Source organism: Mycteria americana, chromosome 2, assembly GCF_035582795.1.
Source record: "Mycteria americana isolate JAX WOST 10 ecotype Jacksonville Zoo and Gardens chromosome 2, USCA_MyAme_1.0, whole genome shotgun sequence".
Taxonomy (NCBI): Eukaryota; Metazoa; Chordata; class Aves; order Ciconiiformes; family Ciconiidae; genus Mycteria; species Mycteria americana.
Window position 1 is genome coordinate 147123216 of NC_134366.1, and position 23241 is coordinate 147146456.

Consider the following 23241-nt stretch of genomic DNA (forward strand, 5'->3'; position numbering starts at 1 on the left):
TATTTCTTCTAAAATCAAGTAGCACAACCCCCCAATTAGCTTGCCACCATCTAATTCCTATTTAGAATTCTCTTCCTCTACCTTGCAAAAGACAATCACGATTGACTTGTTTCCACTAATACACAGAAGAACACATTAACCGCTCTCCTGGAGGGCTGGATCTATAAACTCTTATCCTAAATGTCTGGAAGACTGACACCATCTGCAGACTCCAGGTGGTTAATCCCTTCCGTGTGCACTGTTTTCCAGAGGTCATTTATGCCTCTACCCATCTGTCACATCACGATCTTTCAGGCTTTCTCCAATCTGATTTTATCCACCTGTTGAAGCAGTCCAGCGCAGTGTTAAGAAACATCGGTTCTTCCCATGGGCTAATGATGCTATCACAGCTATGCAGTTTACCACTGGCTGGGAGTTTTGACCTTGCATCAGCAGAAGTCTTCTTGTATCCTACCATGACAGAATACTACATAGACCCCTTTTGAGATATTCAGGTAAGTCTCCCTCTGAAGTGCAGAAAGCCAGTAAAGACTGTCCTGTCAATCCTTCTGTACTATTAAGATAATTCTTTGACACTGAAATTGCTGCATCTTTATTCTCCAAGCAAGTATTATTTCATTAGTGCTTTGAAACATCTGAACAGAACCATTTAAAAGACTTTTTTTCAACAGGCAATGAAAAGATCCCAGGAACCTGACAGACCTGCTCCTTTAAGCTTGTTCCATAAGCGTCTTTTCTTTGTCCCTCTTGGCAAGTATCTTGACTTTTTGGCAGGATCTGTTATATCTGCAACAGAACTTCTCGACTGACATTCCCCCATCTTTATCCTTCTTTTTCCTTGGCCAGGCAGAAAGTTGTTTTACAGCTAGATTTCCTAGTTGCCATCTTGCTTAACAGTATTGAGAGTAAATAACCTCAAGCCTTCCTAATCTCTCCTGGCCTTTCTTCAGCACCTCGTACTTCAGGCTGAGTGCCACAGGCTTGTGGCAAACTTGCTGTTTGCCCATCCCAGGAGAACTTTCACTACACTATTGCTTACTGGGCCTTGCGGTTCATAGATCTTTCAGTCATTCAATGTTACAGGGAACAAGTTTGTTATTGATGAGACATCTGTCCTGGGTAAGCTCCAGTACCGAGATACTGCATTATTTATCCAGAGTTGATCATAGTCCTGTGGTGACATTTGAAGTCTCGCAGGTCTGCTTTCTACTTATTTTGTACTTTAATCTCATATTGCAGTGGGTGGAGGCAAGGGAATCTTACCAAAATGTTGCATTTTCCTTGTTTCCCATGCTGTATTACAATGGGCAGGTTGTATTCAGCACACGTTTGTTGTCATTCTCCAGTTACTCACTGACCATGCTGCTTCTGCGGAAGAGGATGAAGCGCTTTTCTTCCATGCTGTGTGTCATGGCTTGAGACAACAATCCCCTGCTCTGATGCTCCCACCTTACGTGTCCACAGGATTTTTAGGAATTCTGCAGTGTTAAGCTGGTACTAAACATATTTAGTTATCAGTCAGTTGATCAGGGGAAAGATTATGCTACAAACGTTGTTCAAAAGAGCTTTGTGATTCACAAAAACTAAATTTCACCTATTTTCCAACATCATTAGCTGAGATAATGATTTACTGAATATGTGGGGAAGAAAAAATTTTAAAATGCAATTGCATTTTAAAAAATTATTTCTTGAACAAATGCACAATTTTATTACCTAAAATAGTACAACGAGTGTTAGTGAAATAGATGAAATTTAAACTGGCTGATTGGTTAGCATGATTTAAAATTTAAAGATTTGGAATATACCTAGCAGCCAATAACTGCCTGAATCTGTTAACAGAAATGAACAGAACAGGAAATATAAATCCCTTTAAAATGTGATTAGTGTTTGCATACGGGAGGAAACATTTGCTATGGCTTGGTGTGTTTTATTCCCCTCTCACTTGTTGCTTCCTTAGTGTTAAATCCCTTTTCAACATGACAAAGGCACATCTGAAGACAACATGTTTTATCCTGACACATGGATTTGAAATAAATCCCCAACAAAAAAACAAGACATTTGAAAAATTCAGACTAACATGTAGAATTTCAAGGAAACATAAAATTTTATTTCTGGGAGAAGCATATAATTAATTACAACTTGGGCCATCTATGCAGAATACTATGTCCAGAGAAGCCTCATATACCTCATATACCTAACAAATAATCATTTGTTAGGTTTATAAAATACCATTTTTCCAACTACCTCCTTTGTATCACAAACTCAAGGTCCACTATAAGTTTTTCAATTTTAAATGTAAAAGTGTGCTGGGGAAAGACATGTTCTGATCATAGGTGCGGGCACAGGTGTGATTGTTTTTCTCTTCTGCTTAAGGTTATGTCCACAAAGATAAGGACACAAACTAATAATAGTATCAGTATAGCTGAGGTTCTGTGCTATATTCTAGGCAACCAGATTTGCTGATAGGGGGAAATAAAGAGGAGACTGTGACCAAAGGCCGCGTGGCACTTAAAGCTGAATGTCCTTAATGTGTTGATTTTTAAGTCATTGTTACCTGACCCTGCCATCAAATAACTAGTGAAACCTGGAAAACTTTTGCTTGGCCATAGCTAGTTTCCTTGAAGCATGAGGTCCTGCAGACCTGGAGTTTTGTATCTGGGAGGGGGCTGAGCCCTGACTATGAGCAAAATACTCTGTGAAAAAACTTAACACTGCCTTTCAGTTTCTGTTGTATTTTTCTGTAACCCGTTTTGAAGGAGAACATGATTTTAATGAAATTATATGAATATTCAAGTAGGATGGTCAACATATATGTACTTTCCTGAACAGAAGGCAGTATTTTGGGGGATAGTCTCCATTTAAAATCTTTTGAGGCCATAAAAGAGCAAACTAAAAGCAGTTTCAGGTTGTTGATTCTGGTCTAAAGACACATTACACCCAGTGCTGGGTATACTTGAAGAACAATGTTTAACTTGTGTTTCGTCCTTTCTAAATAGAGATTTTATTTCCATATTCTGTATTTCCTCAGTGGTGCAACTCAGCTCCTATGTTCTTTTGCCTTAGGTTTTTATAGTGCACATATCTAACAAGCCATCCTTTCTAGAGGGAACCAGACCGATGCTATTAAACAGTAATTATTTGATGACTACAGTCATGACAGCCTGTTGAACGAACAACCTGGACTGTCCGCTGGACTGTCTGCTACCACCAGCTACTTCAGACACAGTAACTCTACAGCCTTGTAGAGTCTTGGTATTGTGGATTTACGGAACAGATTCACAGAGAAGACATTTCAAATTGTCAAGTTTAACTCAGTATGAAAGGCTATAATTGTTTAATAAATAAACAGTCATATTTTATTGGCATTCTCCCTTATTGGTTCTTAATAGACTTAGAGAGAGAAAAGCAGTGTAAGAGATGGGTGTCTCGGATAGCAGACTGACTACTCTGAGCAGAGGCTGAGAAAGCTGGAACTGTTCAGCCTGTGGAAGAGAAGGGTCAGGGGGATCTTACCCATGTGTATAAATACCTGATAGGAGGGAATGAAGAAGACAGAGCCAGGCTCTCCTCGGTGGTGCCCTGGGACAGGACAAGAGGCAATGGGCACAAACTGAAATACAGAAAGTTCCACTTGAACATGAGGAACATGTTTTCATTGTGAGGGTGGTCAAACACCTGAGCAGGTTGCCCCGGGAGTTTGTGGAGGCTCCATCCTTGGAGATATTCAAAACCCAGCTGGCCATGTTCCCGGACAGCTTGCTCTAGGTGGCCTTGCTGGAGCAAGGGGTTGGACCAGATGACCTCCAGAGGTCCTGCCAACCTCAATCACTCTATGACTAGGGAAAGACTAGGTAAGAAATGATTTCTCCTAAATAAGCACACCTGCAGAATATTTATAAAACACAATTTAAAGTATCTAACATAACATATATGAAGTATTATTGCTAAATAGGTGGGTATTAGTCAAACAGTGCCTTGAAACTTTTTGATCTAGTCGGATTTCTGTTAATTTCCTCATGTGCATTTCACACATGAAACCCGACAGGGCACAGCAGGAAACTCCGGGCGGGCTGGAAGGCTGGGTGATTACCGCTACTGCCGTGGGCACGCAGCCTGGTGTAATTCCCCTCAGGAGCCGGAGCCCCCCTCCCCGCGCCGCCAGGCGAGGCGAGGCCGCAGCTTGCTTCTGCCGGCGGCGGGAAGGCGGCGCGGCCTGTGTGGGGAGGCCCCGCGCCGGAGGGGCGGCGAGCGGCCCTCGCCTTTCTCTGGGGGGTTGCGCGCAGGGGGCCGCGGCAGGCTCCGGCGGCCCCTCCTGCTGCCACCCCCCTCGCCCCCGGCCCAAGGAGGTGTCTCCCCGCCGCTGCTCCGCCTTCCCCGCTCATCCTTCCCCCGCGCCGGTCCCAGGCCGGGGCTCCCCTCCCTGCCTTCCCCGGGGGGAGGCGGCGCATCCCGCGTCCTCCTGAGGGGAGCAGGCATGGCGCTGCCGCCCACAGCAGCGCGCGGGGACGCGGCGGGGCTGGGAGGAGGAAGCGGCGCCCTCCCCTCCCCTCTTTACCCCGCCCGTCCCTCCCTCCCTTACGGTGCTGGCGGCGGCTCCTCCTCCTCCCGCGTGTGACCCGCTGCCGCATGTGAGCGGGGAGGAGGGACGGCGCCGCACCGGGCCCCAGTGTGGCGGCGGCGACGGGAGGAGGAGCAGCAGCGGGAGCGGGAGCTGGAGCCGCGGCGCGGCGTCCACCCGCAGCCTCATCGCTGGGCCCCGCCGGCGCCCCGAGCCCGCCGGCGCCCCCCATGCCCGTGTGGTGCTGCCGATGCTCCTTGGCCGGTCACTTCAGGTGAGCCGGCGGGGGAGGGCGGCTGGTGGGTCAGGGAGGCTGGCCGGCGCGGGAGCCGGGCCGCCAGGGGAGCGGGGTGAAGGGGCTGGGGGGGGCGGTGCCGGGGAGGACGGGGACACCGGCGGGTGGGGAGCGCAGCCGCGGCCGCCGCCTCGGTGCTGCGGCCTCCGCGGGGCTGCTGCGTGGCGCCGGGCGGCCGCGGCGCTCCGCGGCCCCGCACGCTCCCTCCGCTGCGCCGCTCCCGGGATGCGCCGGCGGGCAGAGGCGCTTGGCGGGCGAAGCGCGGGGCCGGCGGTGAGGGGATGGAGGTGGCGGCCCGGGAGGGCGCGCTGTGACCTTGGGCAACGCTGAAGCCTGGGCTGGGAGGAAATCGACGCCTGCTGATGCTCGGTTTCGCTTCAGGGTTCGTAGCGCTGCACCGTCGGGGATCCCGATGCTGATGGGCATCGCGCTTCTCGGTTACTTAAAAAACCCAGCAATCTGAGGGTGTTAAATTTGCTTCCTAAAGTATCAACTTGAGACCAAATTTAAATTCCTTTTATATAACAAGTTTTCTGTTAACCACCCACTACAGTCAGTTTACTTAATTTTTTGCTAAAAGCATGTAGAGAATCCTAGGATCTTGCAAAACAGCTACCTACCTGAAAAAGGTACCTCTTATTTTAATAACTTGCAGTAAATTCAGGCAGTTATTGTGAAAGAATTATTTTTTTTTTTAAAGGGAGAAAAACGTTTATGTATATGCTGTGTTTTTTCTCTTAGTGGTTTTTCACATCAAATAAAGATAAAAGTAATTGACTAAAAAGCACTAAAAAGAAAAAAAAAATTCTGAACAGTGTAGAATCTAGGTGTTTGACAGAATGTAATTGTCTAGGTTATTTGGTATGACCAGCATAAGGTAAACTAAGCACTAGCTTTGGAACTGGCTCATCTTTTTGCCCACTTGCATCTCTGCAGGACTAGAGCCATAGATATTTTTACCAAATCCCCACTGCTGCAAAGCTGCCTACCATGAGTTTTTATCAATATAAAAACTTCTGGTACTTGATGGCTTTCGGTGCTGTTCAAAGGTTAAGAAGATGGTGGTGTTAGCAGCCCCTAACTTAAGGTCTTACTGGGTTCTGGTATGATGTTCATGCAAAGGAAGTACATCCTCCTGACAACAGTCCCTCATCTGCTTCATGTGCACAATAGCTGTGAAACTGCGCATTGTATGTGGACGTTTGTATAAAAAATTAGATTCTGTGCTATACCAGTTGGGTAGTTTGTGATACGCTATCTAAGCTGCACGGAAGCAACGTTTTTATTGTTAAAGGTTCCTTTGTAGCCTACAGTACTGTGCATATATCCCATAAAAGAGGTTTTGAATTTTTTTTTTATCTTCCATCTAGCACAGCAAGTATATTAAAACCACACTAGAACGTGCATGCTCTCTTTAAGCCTGTCTTTTGCAAAGCGTAGTGTAATATTGCCTTAGTTAACTTTGAGCAAAGGCTGGAAGATAATATAGTCTACGTGTGCCTATCTAAAAGCGGAGCTGAAAAAAGCAGTATGATGATTAGATATCCTCTCTGCCTTCTACTCATTTTCATCGAACTCATGCTGTTTGTGTGTTATGCATCTCCAAGATCACGAAGAGCTAATGCGCAGCTGTAATCAAACAGTAAGCATGTAATTTGCCAACTTTTTTTTGTTGTAGTGCGGGAAATACAGATAAAAAGTACTTGCTTTCTGAAATAAATACAACCTTAGAATAGCTCCCTAACCTTTTTAACAAGGAAATAACCATCAGAGAGCTGTATTACACTGTGCGCCAGTGCTGTTATTACTGTACAGCTCTGTCCCTAGTGTTACTTCAGACTTCCCCATTGAGGAAAGGCTTTTGAAATACGTAGCAGAACCTTCAGTGTTGTGGGAGTTGAGGTGGTGCGTAATGTACGTGGCTTCTTGAAGGCCATGGGAATGGGATCAGTGTCTTACACTTTTGGTCTCACGTAGAAAATAATGCCTGAATAGAGTAAGATATGCAGATTCTTGGTAAGAGTACTTTTAATTATTAAGTTAATTATTAAAACTGTGAAGAGCAAAAAATGTTTATTTTTAATTAAAAAGTTGTTAAGTCTTTATTTTGAAGACTTAATAAAATAAGTGCCAATAACAGACTATTTTTAATTTACCCCTGCCTTACTAGCTAAACAGACAGTGCATGCTTCTTCAGTGACCTGGAAAGGCTTCAGAAACGGCTCCTAAACAATTAAGCAGCAAACAGTATAAAACAAGTCTTCGTAGTCTAGAAGTACATTTAGATGGTGAAGAGTTACAAGAGGAACCTAAGTGGGTGTTGCAGAGAAAGAACTGAGAAATCTAGGAAAATGACTAGGGGTGAAAGCAGTCTGCTGCGCGGTAGCTGACCTGACTGCATGGCAATTCCTTTTATAAAAAGTTTTCTTTTAACAGTGGTAAAATGGGCTGTGTCTACAGCTTACAGGGATCACACTTTTCTCCATCTTCACACCACTGCCAGCTTTAACCAGCCTTATTTCTACCCGAACAGAGATTTGCAGAGGCAAAGTCCTCTGTGTTGCTCAGTAGGTAGGAAGGGATGTGAACGGCTGCTGTTGTACCTTAGCTGCTCCATCAGCCTTTGGCTGGCCTTAATGTTGTTAATTGGCTAGGCAGGGTGTATCTCTCCTCTCTTGATAAGGATAATGAGGAATGAGTTCTGCTGTGTGTGGGATCAAAATAATGCTTGTTGGTTATACTTTGTATAAACTGAAATTAGAAATCTGCATCTTGCAGAGCCATCTGTGCCTTTTTGTTATCCTTCTGTAGACTTTCTAGGAGGAAGTAGACTCTTCAAATATCTTCTGTTAGAAAAGCTGTGCTGAAGAGTAAAATTTTGTAGATTGGATGAAGTGTGTCTGTTTTGGTCTCAGTTTTGCTAATTCCATAGCTCTTAAAATAAAGCATCAAAAGCAACTTTATTTTTGAAAAGACTGTTCTGACAACAGTTCAACTGTTTCATTTTAGTTTTCTCCCATCTGTCCTTCTTAATTAGAAGCTACAGTGGCCCTGAAACTGAAGGACAGCTTTTGAATTCCTTTGTCCAGTATTTTGGTGACAGCCTTGGGAGGAAGGTTAAAAGAATGCCTTTAATTGAAGAAACTGTTCTGCCTGGGGACTCCCTCCTTACTCTGCCTGTGGTAATAATAGGTGAGTGTTTTCACTTTTTTAAGATTCTCTGTCAGTGCTGTTGTCTTTATAGACCTGCTGCATGAAGTCATTTATCATTAAATAACTAATGCTTAGCATCCTTACAGTGAAGATGTTTATTAGAGTAATACAGTTGTTATGATTAATAACAGTACCATAAAATTATGTTAAGGGACTTGCTATTGGAGTATATTTGAATTCAAATTGTGCTTTGACAAAATGAGGCACTTTATTTGGCAGCAGATACATGAGTCTTAATAGAAGAACTGTTTTGATTCTGGTGTTGATCGCATAGGGTTTGATTAATGCGATATGTCTACTTAAGGTTGCATGGAGGTTGTTGATGGTGCACCAGTAGAAATTTGTGGTGTCAGATGGGGCAGTGAAAAGCATAATGTAAGATGTGTGCTGTATGCTGGTTAGATGCTAACCTCTCTCATTAATTGCCTTTTTCTTTGTTGCATCCATCACTAATGTCTGAATATTGTCCCATCTTTTCCAAAATTAATCCAAGCCAATTCAACCAGTTTAAAACAATAACTTGTAGTCTTGATTAAATAGTTAAAGGCTTGTATTTATGAAATCTTGCTGAATGACAGGAGAGCAGAGGGAGCAGGCTCCTTAGGTACACAGCTTAATTGAGAGTGCCAGGATGATTTGTATTGGGCCAAGGTTTTTCAGCAACAGCTGGTCACCAGCTCCTTACTGCCATGACTTGATGAGGGGATAAAGAAAAGATCTGGAGTAAAGGAGGTTTTCAATAATCTAGTCCAAAGCTGTTGGGACTACAGCAAACCAACAGCTTTAATTGTACCTGCAAACAGGCAGAGATTCCAGAGAATGGTCTCTTCAATGTAATGTGCTCCCAGTAAATCTCCACATCTTTGAAGACTGTGTTTGTACAGCGCCTGTTCTCAAAGCTCTCTTCATGATAGCTTAAAATAGTGCTCATGTAATACACTTATGTGGATGTGACAGATGTGAATCAGTTGCTGAGTTCTGCATCATAGTTGTCAACCTTAGTATAGGTTTGCCATACGGTTAATGACTCGGTTTCCACTGTTTAGTTGTGCAAATATGCATTATGCAGATACCTGTGTTCAATACTTATTTTGTCTAGAATGCCTTTCTATGTGTTGACACCCAACACAGCTGCCTTGACTATTTCCCCTTGAAAAACAAATAGGTTGCCTGAATGCTTTTTCACAGATACATTTGAGATGCTTCACAAGCTGATCTTCTCCATTGGCAGCCCATTATCACTAATTCGTTGGCTGTCTGAAGAGCCTTAGAAGAGATCTAAAATGATTTAATAATGTAGTAGAAGAATACAAAAATAGTTGTCATCCCCCCCATACACGCACGCACACTGTCTACTGGTTTAACTTTCTCTGTGTGATTTCTGCATAGCTGGAGTTAAACATTCTTCTAGCTTCCTAGTTCCATCTTCTTCTCATTGCACTATTTTATTAATCAGAAAGAAAAAGATGGCACACATGTAAGCAGTTAACTTAATGATGAAACAATAACTTATATTGCCCTTTCTTTAACTTCACCATCCCCTTTTTCCCCGTGTATGATGCCCAGTTTAAGATTTGATTCTAAGCTTGTGCTGCATATAGACTGCAGTTCTGCACAGAGTACTAAGCTACTGTGGTATTATTTAATAACTTCTGTGCTGTACCTGTCTTCTTCAAGAAATTGGGAAGAAACAGATACATTCCATTTGAATGAGTTGGGATTGAAGAATTTCATGCTGGAGCTCTAAGTCGAGAAGATGTTCTGTGCTAAACACTTTCCTCTTCTGCACTAGTTTTGATCATTACTGTGTAAACACAATGTTTTAAATTTTCATCCAAATAACAAGGTTGTTATGATGTTTGAAGTTGATTATTTGCTTTAAATTTAGACACATAATATAATTTTACTGTAGTTTACTGTTGATCAGGAGAAGCTTTGCTGCTATTCAATCAAAATATTACCTGCTGCTTAAATACACAGGGCCGTGGGGTTTTGGGATATATTGATTGTATATCTAAAGTTTGTATAATAGTAATATCTCTCAGTTGCTGTCAGAGCTGTTATTGGAGGCATTGTGTGTAAATAAAGAGCAAACTCCTCAGGTATAAATTTCTTACTTCAAAAAGATTTCCCCTCCCTGCCACCCCAAGGATTTTTTTAGAAAATCATAGCAAGTCTAATTGCAGACCTTGCAGCTGAACCTTAATCTTGTGTGTTCTTGAAAGCATATCTATGAGGGAATTTCTTTCCCTTGGACTTTTCAGTCTGCTCAAAGAACAGGAACTGGGTTTGGATCGGCTCTCTGGATTGTCCAGGGGAGGGGCTAGGGAGCTCAGTGACAGTAATTCACCTTAACATAATCCCATCCTCAGTAATTTCCTTGGCCCTTGCCAGCCTTTGTTTTGGCAACTTTTGTTATCCATTTGGTTCTTTTTAATCTTACCCAGTAGAAATGATCTTTAGCATGGCATCCTTGGATATGGCACACATTTTTCTCTTTCTGTCATGGACTAGCTTCCTTTACACCCAAGTAGGAAAAAAAAAATCTAGCTATGCACTTGTAAAAAGAAACAAATTTTTTTACTATGCACAAGATAAAATTCTAAAAATAGTTAAGAATTTACTCAGTCATGGGAATGCTTGTGAACTATAGGTATGATTAGAGTGTTTTCACAACTTCATACAATTTGTTACGGATAGTTTCAATGTATGGCTAAGGTTCTTTCTCACACCCATCTCCAGCGTGGCCAGTGGGTTGTGGTGGTTTAACCCCAGCTGGCAACTAAGCCCCACACAGCCGCTCGCTCACTCCCCCCAGGTGGGATGGGGGAGAGAATCGGAAGAGTAAAAGTGAGAACTCGTGGGTTGAGATAAAGACAGTTTTGCAGGTAAAGCAAAAGCCACGCATGCAAGCAAAACAAAACAAGGAATTCATTCACTCCTTCCCATGGGCAGGCAGGTGTTCAGCCATCTCCAGGAAAGCAGGGCTCCATCATGCATAACGGTTACTTGGGAAGACAAATGACATCACTCCAAATATCCCCCCCTTCCTTCTTCTTCCCCCAACTTTATATGCTGAGCATGATGTCATATGGTATGGGATATCCCTTTGGTCAGCTGGGGTCAGCTGTCCCAGCTGTGTCCCCTCCCAACTTCCTGTGCACCCCCAGCCTACTCGCTGGTGGGGTGGGGTGAGGAGCAGAAAAGGCCTTGACTCTGTGTAAGCACTGCTCAGCAGTGACTAAAACATCCCTGTGTTATCAACACTGTTTCCAGCACAAATCCAAAACATAGCCCTGTACTAGCTACTGTGAAGAAAATTAACTCTATCCCAGCCAAAGCCAGCACAGGGTGACTAGAAGGGCTTGCATCCAGCTTAAGCTTTAAATTAATTCCTGGACTGAAGGGTACCCAGCTATCTTATGCTGATCTGTTTGTGGGAGGGTAGAACAGTGTGAGAGTAAGGGGAAGTGTTTTCGCTGTCTGAAAGATTCCTTACAGTCTGTTTTGTAAATGGAAAAATAAGAATGGAAGTGGTTTAAGAAATAATATTGGCAGGATCACAGATATTTAAACTTTTTATTACAGACTTTTGATTTAACTGTCTTGGAGATCACAATGATGGAAATCCATGGCTTTCCTAAACAGTCTTTTTCCAGTGCTTTATGGTCCTTATAGGACACAGGCACTCTAATGCCTTTATTTTTGCCTCCGTATTCTGGTGCAAAACCCAGATTGTTTGGTAAAAACCTTTAAGGGACTCATTGTACAGTCTCACACACTTGTTCAGGTTCTAAGCCTTTGGAGAAGACGTGCTGATTGAAGATTTTTTACAATTTACCAGTCTCAGCCTTTGAACAGCTCATCTGTAGGGAATCTACATGATTTTCTTGTAGCCCATGGCTGTGATCGGTGTACACAATCATCATTGTAATAAAGTATGGGATATAATGCTACTGGGGACAAGAGTGATGAGTGTAGCTTGGTGGAGGAGGAAGAAGAGATCTGATGTATGAAGAGACTGGGAATGAACAGAGTCTCAGCAAACTGATGGGGGATTTAGGGACTGGGAAATCAGAAAAGGGAGAAGACAGGCATTGGAGAAATGGAATTGGAAACAGGTGATGGAATACTGTGTGCAAAGGTGATGGGGAATGGGAAACGACGGGTGAACTCTTGAGATCAAGAGCTGAAACAGTAGGAAGAGCTAACAACCTAACAATGAGTGCTATATAAAAACATGAATGAATTAGTAACTTTATCTTTAGCCCAGAATTTGAATAGGGTGTGGTAAATACCATGTGTGGCACTCTAGGTGGAAAACAAAGACAAAATACTGGATAGTACCTCGTTAGGAGAACACTGTGCTCTTCATTGTTAATAAGGAAGAGGAACTATAGAAATAACAGTACATGGTCACATGTTTAAATTCTGCATCATAGCATATACTTTTCTGACGTTAACTTTCCCTAGCTTTCAGTATCTGACTTCGCAACATGAGCTTTACTTCTGTATTTGCATGTTATAAATATGGTCCCCTACTTTGTTTAATCCTAGTCAAACAAATAGAAATAATTACCTTATGGTAACGTTTTGGTCCCATCCATTTCACATCTTAAATAACAATTTGAAAATAAGTTAGTCTATTAAAATTGCAATAATGCACATAAATGAATTACAAAATGTTACAAAAAGTATATAGAAGGATTTTTGAATTGATGCTATTGCTGAATGCTGAATGTGGTCTTACATGAGTTTCTTGTACTTTACAACTTATCTACTGTATCTGTCTTCACTCAGCTTTTACGTTGCTGTTTTGCTGTGTCTGTAGCTTCTCATCTGACTTGCACAGTCTTCAGTTTTCTGCTTGTCTCTTTTTCTTCCTTTTTATTTTATGATCAGATCTGAAGAGCATATACTCTAGGTTGTCTTTCTGTTCTGTGTTTTACAGTACCCAGTGTAAGTGGGAACACAAAGTTGTAAGATGGCAATAATATTCAGATATCACTGTGATTGACTAGATCTTATCCATCGGGTCATTTTCATGCAAGAATAGTGAATTGCACATACTCAGTTATTAAATTCCTTTATATGCATTTTATTTCATGGTATAAACAGTCATTCATTTCTTGTTACCTGAAAAACATTTTGCTCAGTCTTTTTGGAGGAATTTCCTGTGGTAGGCTTTATTTTACTGCAAAGTTTATAAGCCCCTTTGAATCAGGACAGTATCACATTATACTACTTCAGTATGATTTTGTTGCTGCTTATTTAATGACTTACAAACTTTAGGTTTTGACACTTTTACTAAAGCAGTAACTTCTTTCTTTAATAGGAAATGGACCTTCAGGAATTTGTCTTTCTTACCTGCTGTCTGGATACAGGCCATATTTATCTCCTGAAGCTATACACCCGAACCCCATTCTACATACAAAACTGGAAGAAGCTCGACATCTTTCTATTGTTGATCAAGTAAGCTTTGGTTGCCATCTTGTCTAGCTTTTTTCCTACTGCAAGCTGGATTATGAAACAGTAGGCTTTCTTTAATGATCCTGTTTAAAATGCTTTTGCAACTCACGTAAGTAGTGCCATAGACAAAAAAAGACTTAATATTCTCACCCCACAAAGAACTAGACCACAGTAAAGCTCAGTAACTCTGTGGCCTCAAACAACTAGCTTTATCTCTTGGCCTCTTTTTTCCTATCTGTAAAATAAAGAGCAGTATATACCTTCTTCAGTGGCTTGTAACAAATTATATATAGGGCACTTCAGATGAAAAGCAATGCATTTTAAGAACTGCTTATCCCCAAAAAATATGCGGATTGCATTGTGAAGAACCAGCCCACTTACCTAATCGTATTTCTAATGCATTAATAAGTTATTTTGTTATTCTGTTAATTTAAATAGAATCAACTCATGACCATTAGCTCCAGTCCTGGGGCATGTGGTAGTTTTTGTGGTTCTTGAGGGCTTTTTGTTTGTGATGTTTTTGGTTTTACAGTCTGTCCTTTGTCGTGTTTTTACTACGTGCCAAAAGTGTCTAAAGCACCACTTGGTCAGGGAGTAGCTGATGCAGGAATTCCAGCTTTCATGTCCTAGGATGTTTGGGCACGATCATAAAAGAACACATGCCACTAACATACTTTGAGTACACATACTTCAAGTTAAAGTCTTCCTAAATAGCACAATTCTCATTAAGACTTCATTTTTTAGTAACATTAGGGACGTATATCCCCTATAAACACAACACATTTTTGTTTTCTGAACAGTATGCGTCCTTCAGTGTTTGTGTTGCACTCGCAATTGCTTTTGTGCTGTATTTGTTATCCACGTATATACATCCAATTTTTCTGTTTCATTTGATTAGTTAAATATTCTCCATTATTTTTCTCCCCACTTGTCCATTTGTTTGCCACGTTATCATTTTCTACTCACTTCACTCTACTCCTGATGGATTACTCACAAGACTATCGCTAACTGTATTGCCTGTATGACTAATTTATTTGAAATACAAACATGTATATGTTTTTGTAGTGGGAAATAGGGGTTGTTTGGGGTTGGGTTTTTTTTGTTTTGTTTTAGTGCTGTGCTGTTTGCATGTAATGTTGACCTCAAATCTCAAGGTTTATTTTTTTGGCAGGAGAGTAAGTTGCCTAAGCTTTTGGCTACAGATGTTTCATGTATTTCATCCTCCCCTGACCCCCTGAGACGTTCCTAATTTCGGAAGCTAAACTGTCCTGTCTTTGTCAGCAAAAATTGGCCTTATGGCCAATTCTTTCTTCAGATCTCTATTCTGTCTTCAAATATTTGCCATTGCATTGCAAAATTTTTAGAACACGGCTGGTTAATAGATGCTGAAATGTTCACATTTTAAAAAGTTCTAGAAATTGTTTTCAACGTTCACTGCTTTGTAAAATAAACCTAGTCTTAATTAATTTTTAAAAACAATACTTCTAATACCTCCATTATTTCAAAATATAATAAAGTTAGTGTTGGAATTACTTAAGAGCTGTCAAAGGAGTTTTTTTGTACTTGATCTTTAAAACTTAATGTTTTTAGATTCCAGTTTTGCTTTATCAAAATGCGGCTCCTAGAAATACTAGCAATTCTTCATTAAAGGCAGTCCACTATCTATAAATATAAATGTTACTAAGTTGCTCTGATCTCTGAATATTTGTCCCTATATTTCTTTTTCTACAATGAATTTCAAATAATGAACTGCCCCAGTATTACTGTGTTATTAACATGTAATTTTTAAATGAGTGAAATGTATTATTCAGAGTTACAGAACAACTGAATCATGGCAGTTATTGCTGAAGAGTGTTGTGATTGAACCTCTACATTAAATACTTATCTCTACTTAAAACGCAACTTGAACTAATTGTCTTTTCTTTTGAAATTCAACTTCTGTATATCAGAACAGCATGATGAACAGTAAAAGTTGCATGAACAGATCAAACTTTCTTTGATACTTTAGGATCTGGAGTACCTGTCTGAAGGCCTTGAAGGACGCTCTTCAAACCCAGTTGCAGTGCTTTTTGATACACTGCTTCATCCTGATGCTGACTTTGGGTACGACTACCCACCGGTTTTGCACTGGAAGCTAGAACAACATAATTATATTCCCCATCTAGTGCTTGGTAAAGGACCACCTGGTGGAGCTTGGCACGTGAGTAAAAATTTCCTATCACTTCCAGGGTAACTTGACAATTTTGTGGTTTGGGGGTTTTCGTAGTATCTAAGGTTGTTTTAGATAGTAATGGCAATTGCAGTTTCAACTGGTCAATTACCAAAGCCCAAATATGTTATAGAGATGCAAAAGGAAGGAAAAAGTTGTCCTTAATTTGGGGATTTGTGACCGTGACCGCTGTCTTATGTGGGTGTTTTATTAGTTTTAATTTAATGAATTATAATGAAGAGTATTTTCTATTACTTTTTTCTCCTCTTCTTGCATTGTTTCCATGTGCTGTTTATACAAAATCTTAAATCTTAATGTTCATATCCTCTTGGTTTCAGACTTTTTTCTTCTTGTTTTGTATTTTAAATAACTTGCTTTTAGTTTCCCTTTCACTTGTTCTCTCTTCACCTTCTGCTTTATTAGATCAAGTAAGTTGCTCCTTAAAATAGTATCTAACTGTAACGCAAAAAGTAGTTCATCAACACTTCAGGTAATGTCCTGGTATTATGTTATGTTCTGGTATTTTATTGCTCTAAATGAGTACAATGAGAACTTCAGTGTTTTACATAAATGTATCCATTTGAAATGTATCTGGTCATGCATCTTGGTTTTTTTTTCTTCATAGTCCATGGAAGGCTCTATGCTAACAATCAGTTTTGGAGACTGGATGGAATTGCCTGGCCTCACCTTTAAGGAGTGGGCAGCTAGCAAACGCAGGTAAAGATATTGCATAACGTATTTGGGAAATGTAGTTGTTGTAAGAATCCAGATAACCTTAAGAACTGGAAAACATTCAAACTTCATTGTTCACCAGAGGGCTTCTTGTTTTGTTTATTAAATTGCCTGATGGCGCTGGAAATGATTCTGCTGTGTGTACTGTGGAAAAAAATGGACAACAGTTGGCCGGAGTAATTGCTTTGAGTGTATTGAAAGCACACATACTAGCAGTGGTGTGTTTTAGCAGCATTTCACAAAGAAGTGCTGTTACTGTAAGCAGTTTTGATCAGAGTTGAGGGAAGATTGAGGGAGGAATTTAAAATCTATGGAAGTATTAGAAGTTCGTCTTTCAACCTGGATGCAACTTAAGTTGCTGTGTACACTAGCTTTCTTGTAATTCAGGAAGTTGTATATTTCAGTATTTGCTTTTACAGGCAAAGCTGCAGCATCTGAAATGTTGCTATCTATGAATTTTAATTTTAAGAACATAATTCAGTATTTCCCTATGTTGTTTTCTAGTAGTAAGTTTCTTGGAAAAATTTTAGAGAAGAAAAATTACTGTCTTGTACAAGCTCACTGTTTTTACTTCATTATACAATTAGTTCACAAAGGTCTGTGTCAGCAGATGAACCCGGGAATGCTCTACATAAGCTTTTTCTGAAATTTTAATTTTCCTGACTTTGTTCTAGCAAAATTAAAGGAAGTTGTTATTCTACCATGTATGGCAAAATAAGAAGTAGAATTACTTGGGCATATGTCTTTAAGGGCAGACTGTTACTCATTTCAGGACAACACTTACAGTGAAGAAACTATACCTTTGTTCTTTAATTGCTTTCTTAGATAACCACAGTAATCTTGCCTCCTTAGTAACTGAAATCCCATAAGCTGCTTATTATCTGAAGCTAATTTGTTTATATTACAGTTTTCAACAATACTAAAAACAGAAATACTGACCTGTTATACTACGATTAAACAAACATATTTAAAAGTATTGATGATAATGAAAACTTCTAGTCATGTAAAATGGTTTCCTAAGTTTCCTTGTAACAGGTGTCACGCTGTTGCATTATCCTCTTCAATAAATATCTCATCAGGATTTTCAGGTAGTAACCTGAACATTTAAAAGTACATATGCTACTATCTTGTTAATTTATGAGAATGAGTAGCCCAATTTCTTGTAAATATGCTTTTAAGTGTAGTTCAGTGGGAATTGATGTTCACTACTGTTTCTTTTGCCTTCTTCCTAGAGCTTACTTCTAAAAAAGCAGCAAAATTCATGCACCTGTTCAAAATAGTTACATTTTCAGCTTATTTTTTTATAAAGGAGAATGCAATAAACATGAGAAAAGCATAGACGTAATATCAGGATTGCAGTGCAAAAATGTTTTTTATTGGACACTTGGACATCATGATCCTATTTAGATAGTTGCATTAAGGTTCTGTGTCATACTTGCTTTGTTCATTCCTGTGATATGGAACTACTTAATTTGATACTTACTGAACTTACCTGTACCCAAGGGAGAGATCTTTTGCAAAGTATAATGAAGAATACTTGACTCAAGTAGTATATTGAACCTAGAGTTTCAAAATAAGCACTTAACAATTATTATGATATTTAATTACCTACATCCTAAGTAAGTGTATTCTCACTGAGTGCAAGTTTAGCCAGTATTGTATTGTTGACAGTCATTATGCTAAACTGGCTCTGTAAAACACTTCCATACAGACCTACTGTGATACTACAGGGTTTTGTTATGCTTAATTTGTTAATCACTATAGCACTTTACATTGTAAAGATTTACAAATATTTAAAAAAAAAAAAGTTAGCTTGTCTTGTATATCAGGAATTGAGAGAACAAGTAAAACAAATTGAATGCATTTAAAGATATTGAACCCAGTGTCAGTTACACTGAGCAGATTCAATCCTCTTAAATTTGACTGTCGTGTGGTATGTCATATGTGATATTCAAATTACCAATAAGGTCTAAATATTAACTGGAACCGTTCAATTTTGTTTCAGAAATATAAAGAGTGATCGAGTAATGCCAGAGGAAATAGCTTGTTATTATAAACACTATGTTAAAATCATGGGCCTCCAAAAGAATTTCAGAGACAATGTTTACATAACATCAGTATCCAGGCTTTACCGAGGAAAGGATGATGAAGATAGAAGTCAACTAAATGAAGATATTTCAACACAGCATTTGGAAATGGAAGATGGACAGAAATCACTGATTAAGAGAAACTGGGAAGTCCGAGGTTATCAGCGAGCAACAGATGGTTCTCATGTGCCCTTCTGCCTCTTTGCTGAGAATGTGGCTCTTGCCACAGGAACCTTTGATTCTCCTGGACGACTACAAGTTGAGGGAGAAGACTTTCCTTTTGTGCTTCATTCCATGTCTGACTTTGGAGCTGCTATCAGCAAAGGAAAGTTACGTGGGAAGGCAGACCCTGTGTTAATTGTGGGTGCTGGGCTTACAGCAGCTGATGCAGTACTGTGTGCCTACAACAACAACATCCCAGTAATCCATGTGTTTCGCAGAAGAGTTACCGATACGAGTCTAATTTTCAAGCAGTTACCTAAAAAGCTTTACCCTGAATACCATAAGGTCTATCATATGATGTGTACTCAGTCACATACTGTGGACTCTAATCTACATTCTGCTTACACTAGTTTCCCTGAACACAATGTACTTTCCTTCAAGCCTGAAATGAAATGTGTTCTTCAGAGTGCCTCTGGACTGAAGAAAATTTTGAAGTTTTCTGTAGCCTTAGTTCTGATAGGTTCTCACCCAAATCTTTTCTTTTTAAAGGACCAAGGACATAGCATAGGTCATCACTCTAATCAGCCCATTACATGCAAGGGGAATCCCATAGAGATTGATCCATACACTTATGAATGCACTAAAGAAGCTAACCTCTTTGCTTTAGGCCCTCTGGTGGGAGACAACTTTGTACGGTTTTTAAAAGGAGGTGCATTGGGCATTGCACGGTGCTTGGCAATAAGACAAAAGAAGAAACATGAATTGATTGAAAGTGGGGATGGAGGAGGTGATGGGGTTCCATAAATGAGACATCAGAAACTTTCACATACAGGATTACAGACATAGTCTAACAGAACACTCACTGACAGCGAAAGTTGATAGCAGTCACATTTCTGTTGTATACAAGTAACCTGCGCTTGTATTGCTTGGTAAAGGATGCTGATACTACACTATTTCACCTTTTCAAAATACAAAAAAACTGATCTGCTATTACAACTGATCTCTACTCAACTGGAATTACTTCCAGATAAACAGAAAATGAGACTAACTTACATTGACCTGCCTGTCATCTCTTGCTCAGCTAAAAGAGCAGACTTCCTCTGGGAAAAGCAATGCCTACCAGAGTGGCTTTACATTCTAGTGTCAAATGTGACAAAATATTTTTACCGTTAAATTAAAATAACTTCTAAAAGCAGAAAGCTTGCTTAGTACAAAGTGATTCTTGGTCCCAAAGCAAATTTGGAGCCTTCTGCTTGAAACAAGGATTTTATTTATTTGCCATAGTAATACAGTAATAAACTTGGAATGAGCACTTAGTAAAATGGTTTTTACTATAAGAAGGATTTCTGTAAGCAAGAAGTATTCCTTAACAGTTATAAATTATCCGATTTGATAATCACAATAAAAGAATAAGCATTCCCATTTAATCTTGAACACATGATTTGACACAATCTGTTAATGTTTTTTTCACTCTATGCCTAGAGTTGGCTGAGTGCAGAAAGACTAACATGAGATGTTCCCCTACAGTGATATGTACATTCTGAGAATACTCATTAACATAAACAATAAAGTACTGATATAAGTGCTCTTATTACAGTGTCAATATAATGAATATCTAGTGTACTACTGAAAAATTAAGTACTTGAGAAAACTTAAGGTTTTTTTGCTTCCTAGCTCAGGAAGACTGAATGGGATCACTTGACTGATGAAGGTGGGCGATAGATATTCTCATCTCCCATTTGACCAAGTATTGGTTATTTCTCTTTTTCTCTAGAGCAGCACATAACACTAAAACTATTTTAGCCTGCAGATTTTGAAACTTGAAAGAGGCTTTTATCTCACAGCCAGCTAAAAAATAAACAAACCAAACCCAAAACAAATATGCCGTAGTTCCTATAAATCTTAAAGCTTGTTATGAAAGACAAAGACTTAACTTGTACCTACCTCTGAATTGAAGTTTCACCTTTCTGCTCCATATTATAAGACCTAGATTTCATTTGGTGGGTTTTAGAGTAGTTAGTTTACCTAAACACACTCATGGGTTACTCACCATAGTGAGGTAAGCAACAGCTAGTTAGAAAACTTAAGTTATCTTCCAGAACTCTCAATAGACCAAGCGCTTGGTTTTAACTAACTGATTTATTACCAAACATTTTAATTCAGGTCCAATGTGATGGAATAGCTGTTATTTAATTTTTTGTTTGGGGCTTTTTTGTGTTGAAGAATGTCATGTTAGTTTAAAGTATTGTATTTGCATGATTAAAATTTCCGTATTAGAACTTGAACAGATTTTAAAAAGGAAATTAGGCTTAGACTTTGTGAAACTGCTAGTGTTTGCTGGTTTCCCAACTGTCTAACTTTCATAAGTTGTAGATACCTGTGTGCAATAAATGCCTGTTTTCTGTGCCTACTGAATTACGGGGTTCTGTGGCTACTGCAGGCCTTTATGCATCTGAGTAAGTTACTCAGACTTTGGACATAGAAGTTGAAAAGATAAAGTATTCAAGGATTAAAATGACAGTATTTTCAGTGAAAGTCCAAAGTAATTTATGAAATGATGCTACTACTAATAATAAATTTTAGTTTAGAGCCAACTTAATTGCATAAAAATAAACACAAGTGGGGCAAAATTTATATTAATTTCTGGATTGCCTACATGGTTGGATTTAACCATGCATTGTCAGTACTAATTAAGATACTTTTTTATACTTATATCTGAGCTGGTTTTAATTATGCTAAATTCTAGGCTTATTTTCTTCATAATTGAATTGAGATTCTATAATTTGCCGCCTTTGGCAGAAACTGTATATATATAGAGATCTATCCTAAACCTGTGATACCTAATAATTTTAACTGAGAATCAGTGTTATAAGTGCTAAATACGTGATTATAGAACTTTATTGCAGTTAATATATGTCTGCGCTGTGATTACATTCCTTTAGTTTTGTGTCAATATAAATGTCCAAATACAACATATCATGGCATGTTACTGCATATTCATTTGTCACGTGAAACATTTAAAATGCCAACAAAACAAAGGAAGCAATTTACTTAAACAGTTATTTTGCAAAAAGGGGAGAAAAGCTTCAAACAGCCAAATCTCTAGCCTCAGCTGCTGCAGCTACTTAGAGGCTGTGTGTGTTGTAGGGACAAATTTGTAGCAGAGGTTTTTGTCCTATTGCACAGGCATCTTTCACTGCAGTATTACAGCACCTTGAGGTTTAACTGCTTTTTTCTTTTATCAATCTTGCCGGTATTTTTGAGATTAAAAAATCGCATGTGAGACCCCTTAGTTGGGCAGAGAATTTTTCTCAGTGGTCCTGTTTATTAAGCCAGTATAAAAATACTTCTTTCAACCAAAGCTTTACTAAAAAATCATCCTGTTTCTTTTGGGAATTGCTAGTTTTAAAGTAGCTGGACTTTTGGGTTTCTGATTTTGAGATAAATTTCTGTTTCTCTCCTCTTTTGGTATTTTGAGAGAAGAGATGTAAAAATTCAAGCTTTGCCTTAGGATAGTTTTACTGAAAGCATTGTATCATACTTACTGCATTTATTGTGGATTAGATGGCACTGAGTAGTCTTTTGGGGAAATACTTTGTTTCTCAGATTTTAAAAAAAAAAAAAAAAACCAAAACCACAAACATTTGAATTTCCTGCACGTTATAATAGTTCCCAGAAGGGAGACTGCTGCTTTCAGCTCTTTCAGTGAGAAAGATAAGTTTTCAAACATCATGGATTTAAAAAGGATGCTTATTACTTAAGCTTTATTACTAAAATACAGACAGGAAGAGTATAATTTTTAGTTAAGGAATTTAATTTGGATTTATAGAATTTGTAAAGGTATGTTAACCCATACTGTGTATTTTCTAATAGGCTAGTGGGAAAATGTCTCTTACACTTGGGTTTGGTTCTTAATGCTGAATGGGTCTCCTAGCTAAATTATTGCTAAGATTATTTTAAGTAGTATCCCGCTGTTGAACTGTGACTAAGATTTGTCATAGTAGATTTCCCTAACAATTGGCCTCGTATGTGATTATTTAACAATAGATGCTTGTTAATGAAGGCACCCGATGGGGCGGTAGGAAACAGCACAGCCTTTCTTTTGGTTTCCAGTAGATGATTGACTTCTGTTTAAAACATTTTTCACAAAAAAGTAAGGCTAAGTTTTACCCTGGTGAGTAAACGCAGAAATCCTTTCTGCAAGTAATCCAGAGAGAGTGTTGACAATAACGCTGGATTCTTCTGTCTCAGGAAAATGCATTGCCTTGGGCTAGCAACCTGGGCTTGCCAGTGAATGCGTGGAAGGAGTATAGGTCCCAGAAACAATGCCTATACACTGAGTAAGGGACACCAAAGTGCATCCCACAGCTGTAGGTCCCTAGCCCTCAGCACCTGGAGAATTGTGGGGGTATACTGTGTCTTCCTTCTGGCCTGGTGAGTGTAGGCACATTTTTTTTTATGATTAATTTCATACAGAGTGATGGTTGCATAATGAAAAATACTAATTTTGTAGAGG

General features: G+C 39.4%; 1 protein-coding gene across 4 annotated transcripts; it reads left to right on the forward strand.

The window, feature by feature from the left end:
- The first annotated feature begins 4348 nt into the window (after positions 1 to 4348).
- Positions 4349 to 22320, forward strand: OSGIN2 (oxidative stress induced growth inhibitor family member 2). 4 transcript variants are annotated; one of them, XM_075494909.1, is made up of 7 exons: positions 4350 to 4832; positions 6461 to 6495; positions 7891 to 8045; positions 13402 to 13538; positions 15544 to 15735; positions 16370 to 16461; positions 18482 to 22320. In XM_075494909.1, exons 3-7 carry the CDS (start codon positions 7979 to 7981, stop codon positions 19527 to 19529), a joined length of 1536 nt encoding a protein of 511 aa, XP_075351024.1. In that variant the 5' UTR covers positions 4350 to 4832; positions 6461 to 6495; positions 7891 to 7978; the 3' UTR covers positions 19530 to 22320. The 4 variants fall into 4 exon arrangements, with proteins under 4 accessions (XP_075351021.1, XP_075351024.1, XP_075351025.1 ...); XM_075494910.1 differs by lacking the exon at positions 4350 to 4832 and adding an exon at positions 4996 to 5235; XM_075494906.1 differs by lacking the exon at positions 6461 to 6495 and having other exon boundaries at positions 4349 to 4832.
- The last annotated feature ends 921 nt before the right edge of the window (positions 22321 to 23241 follow it).

Bases quoted from the DNA above. Each gene is read 5' to 3' on its own strand.
- OSGIN2 (XM_075494906.1), top strand. From the start codon at position 4,789: ATGCCCGTGTGGTGCTGCCGATGCTCCTTGGCCGGTCACTTCAG. The intron at 4,833-7,890 runs GTGAGCCGGCGG...CTTCTTAATTAG, and splicing joins TCCTTGGCCGGTCACTTCAG to AAGCTACAGTGGCCCTGAAA. The intron at 16,462-18,481 runs GTAAAGATATTG...ATTTTGTTTCAG, and splicing joins TGGGCAGCTAGCAAACGCAG to AAATATAAAGAGTGATCGAG.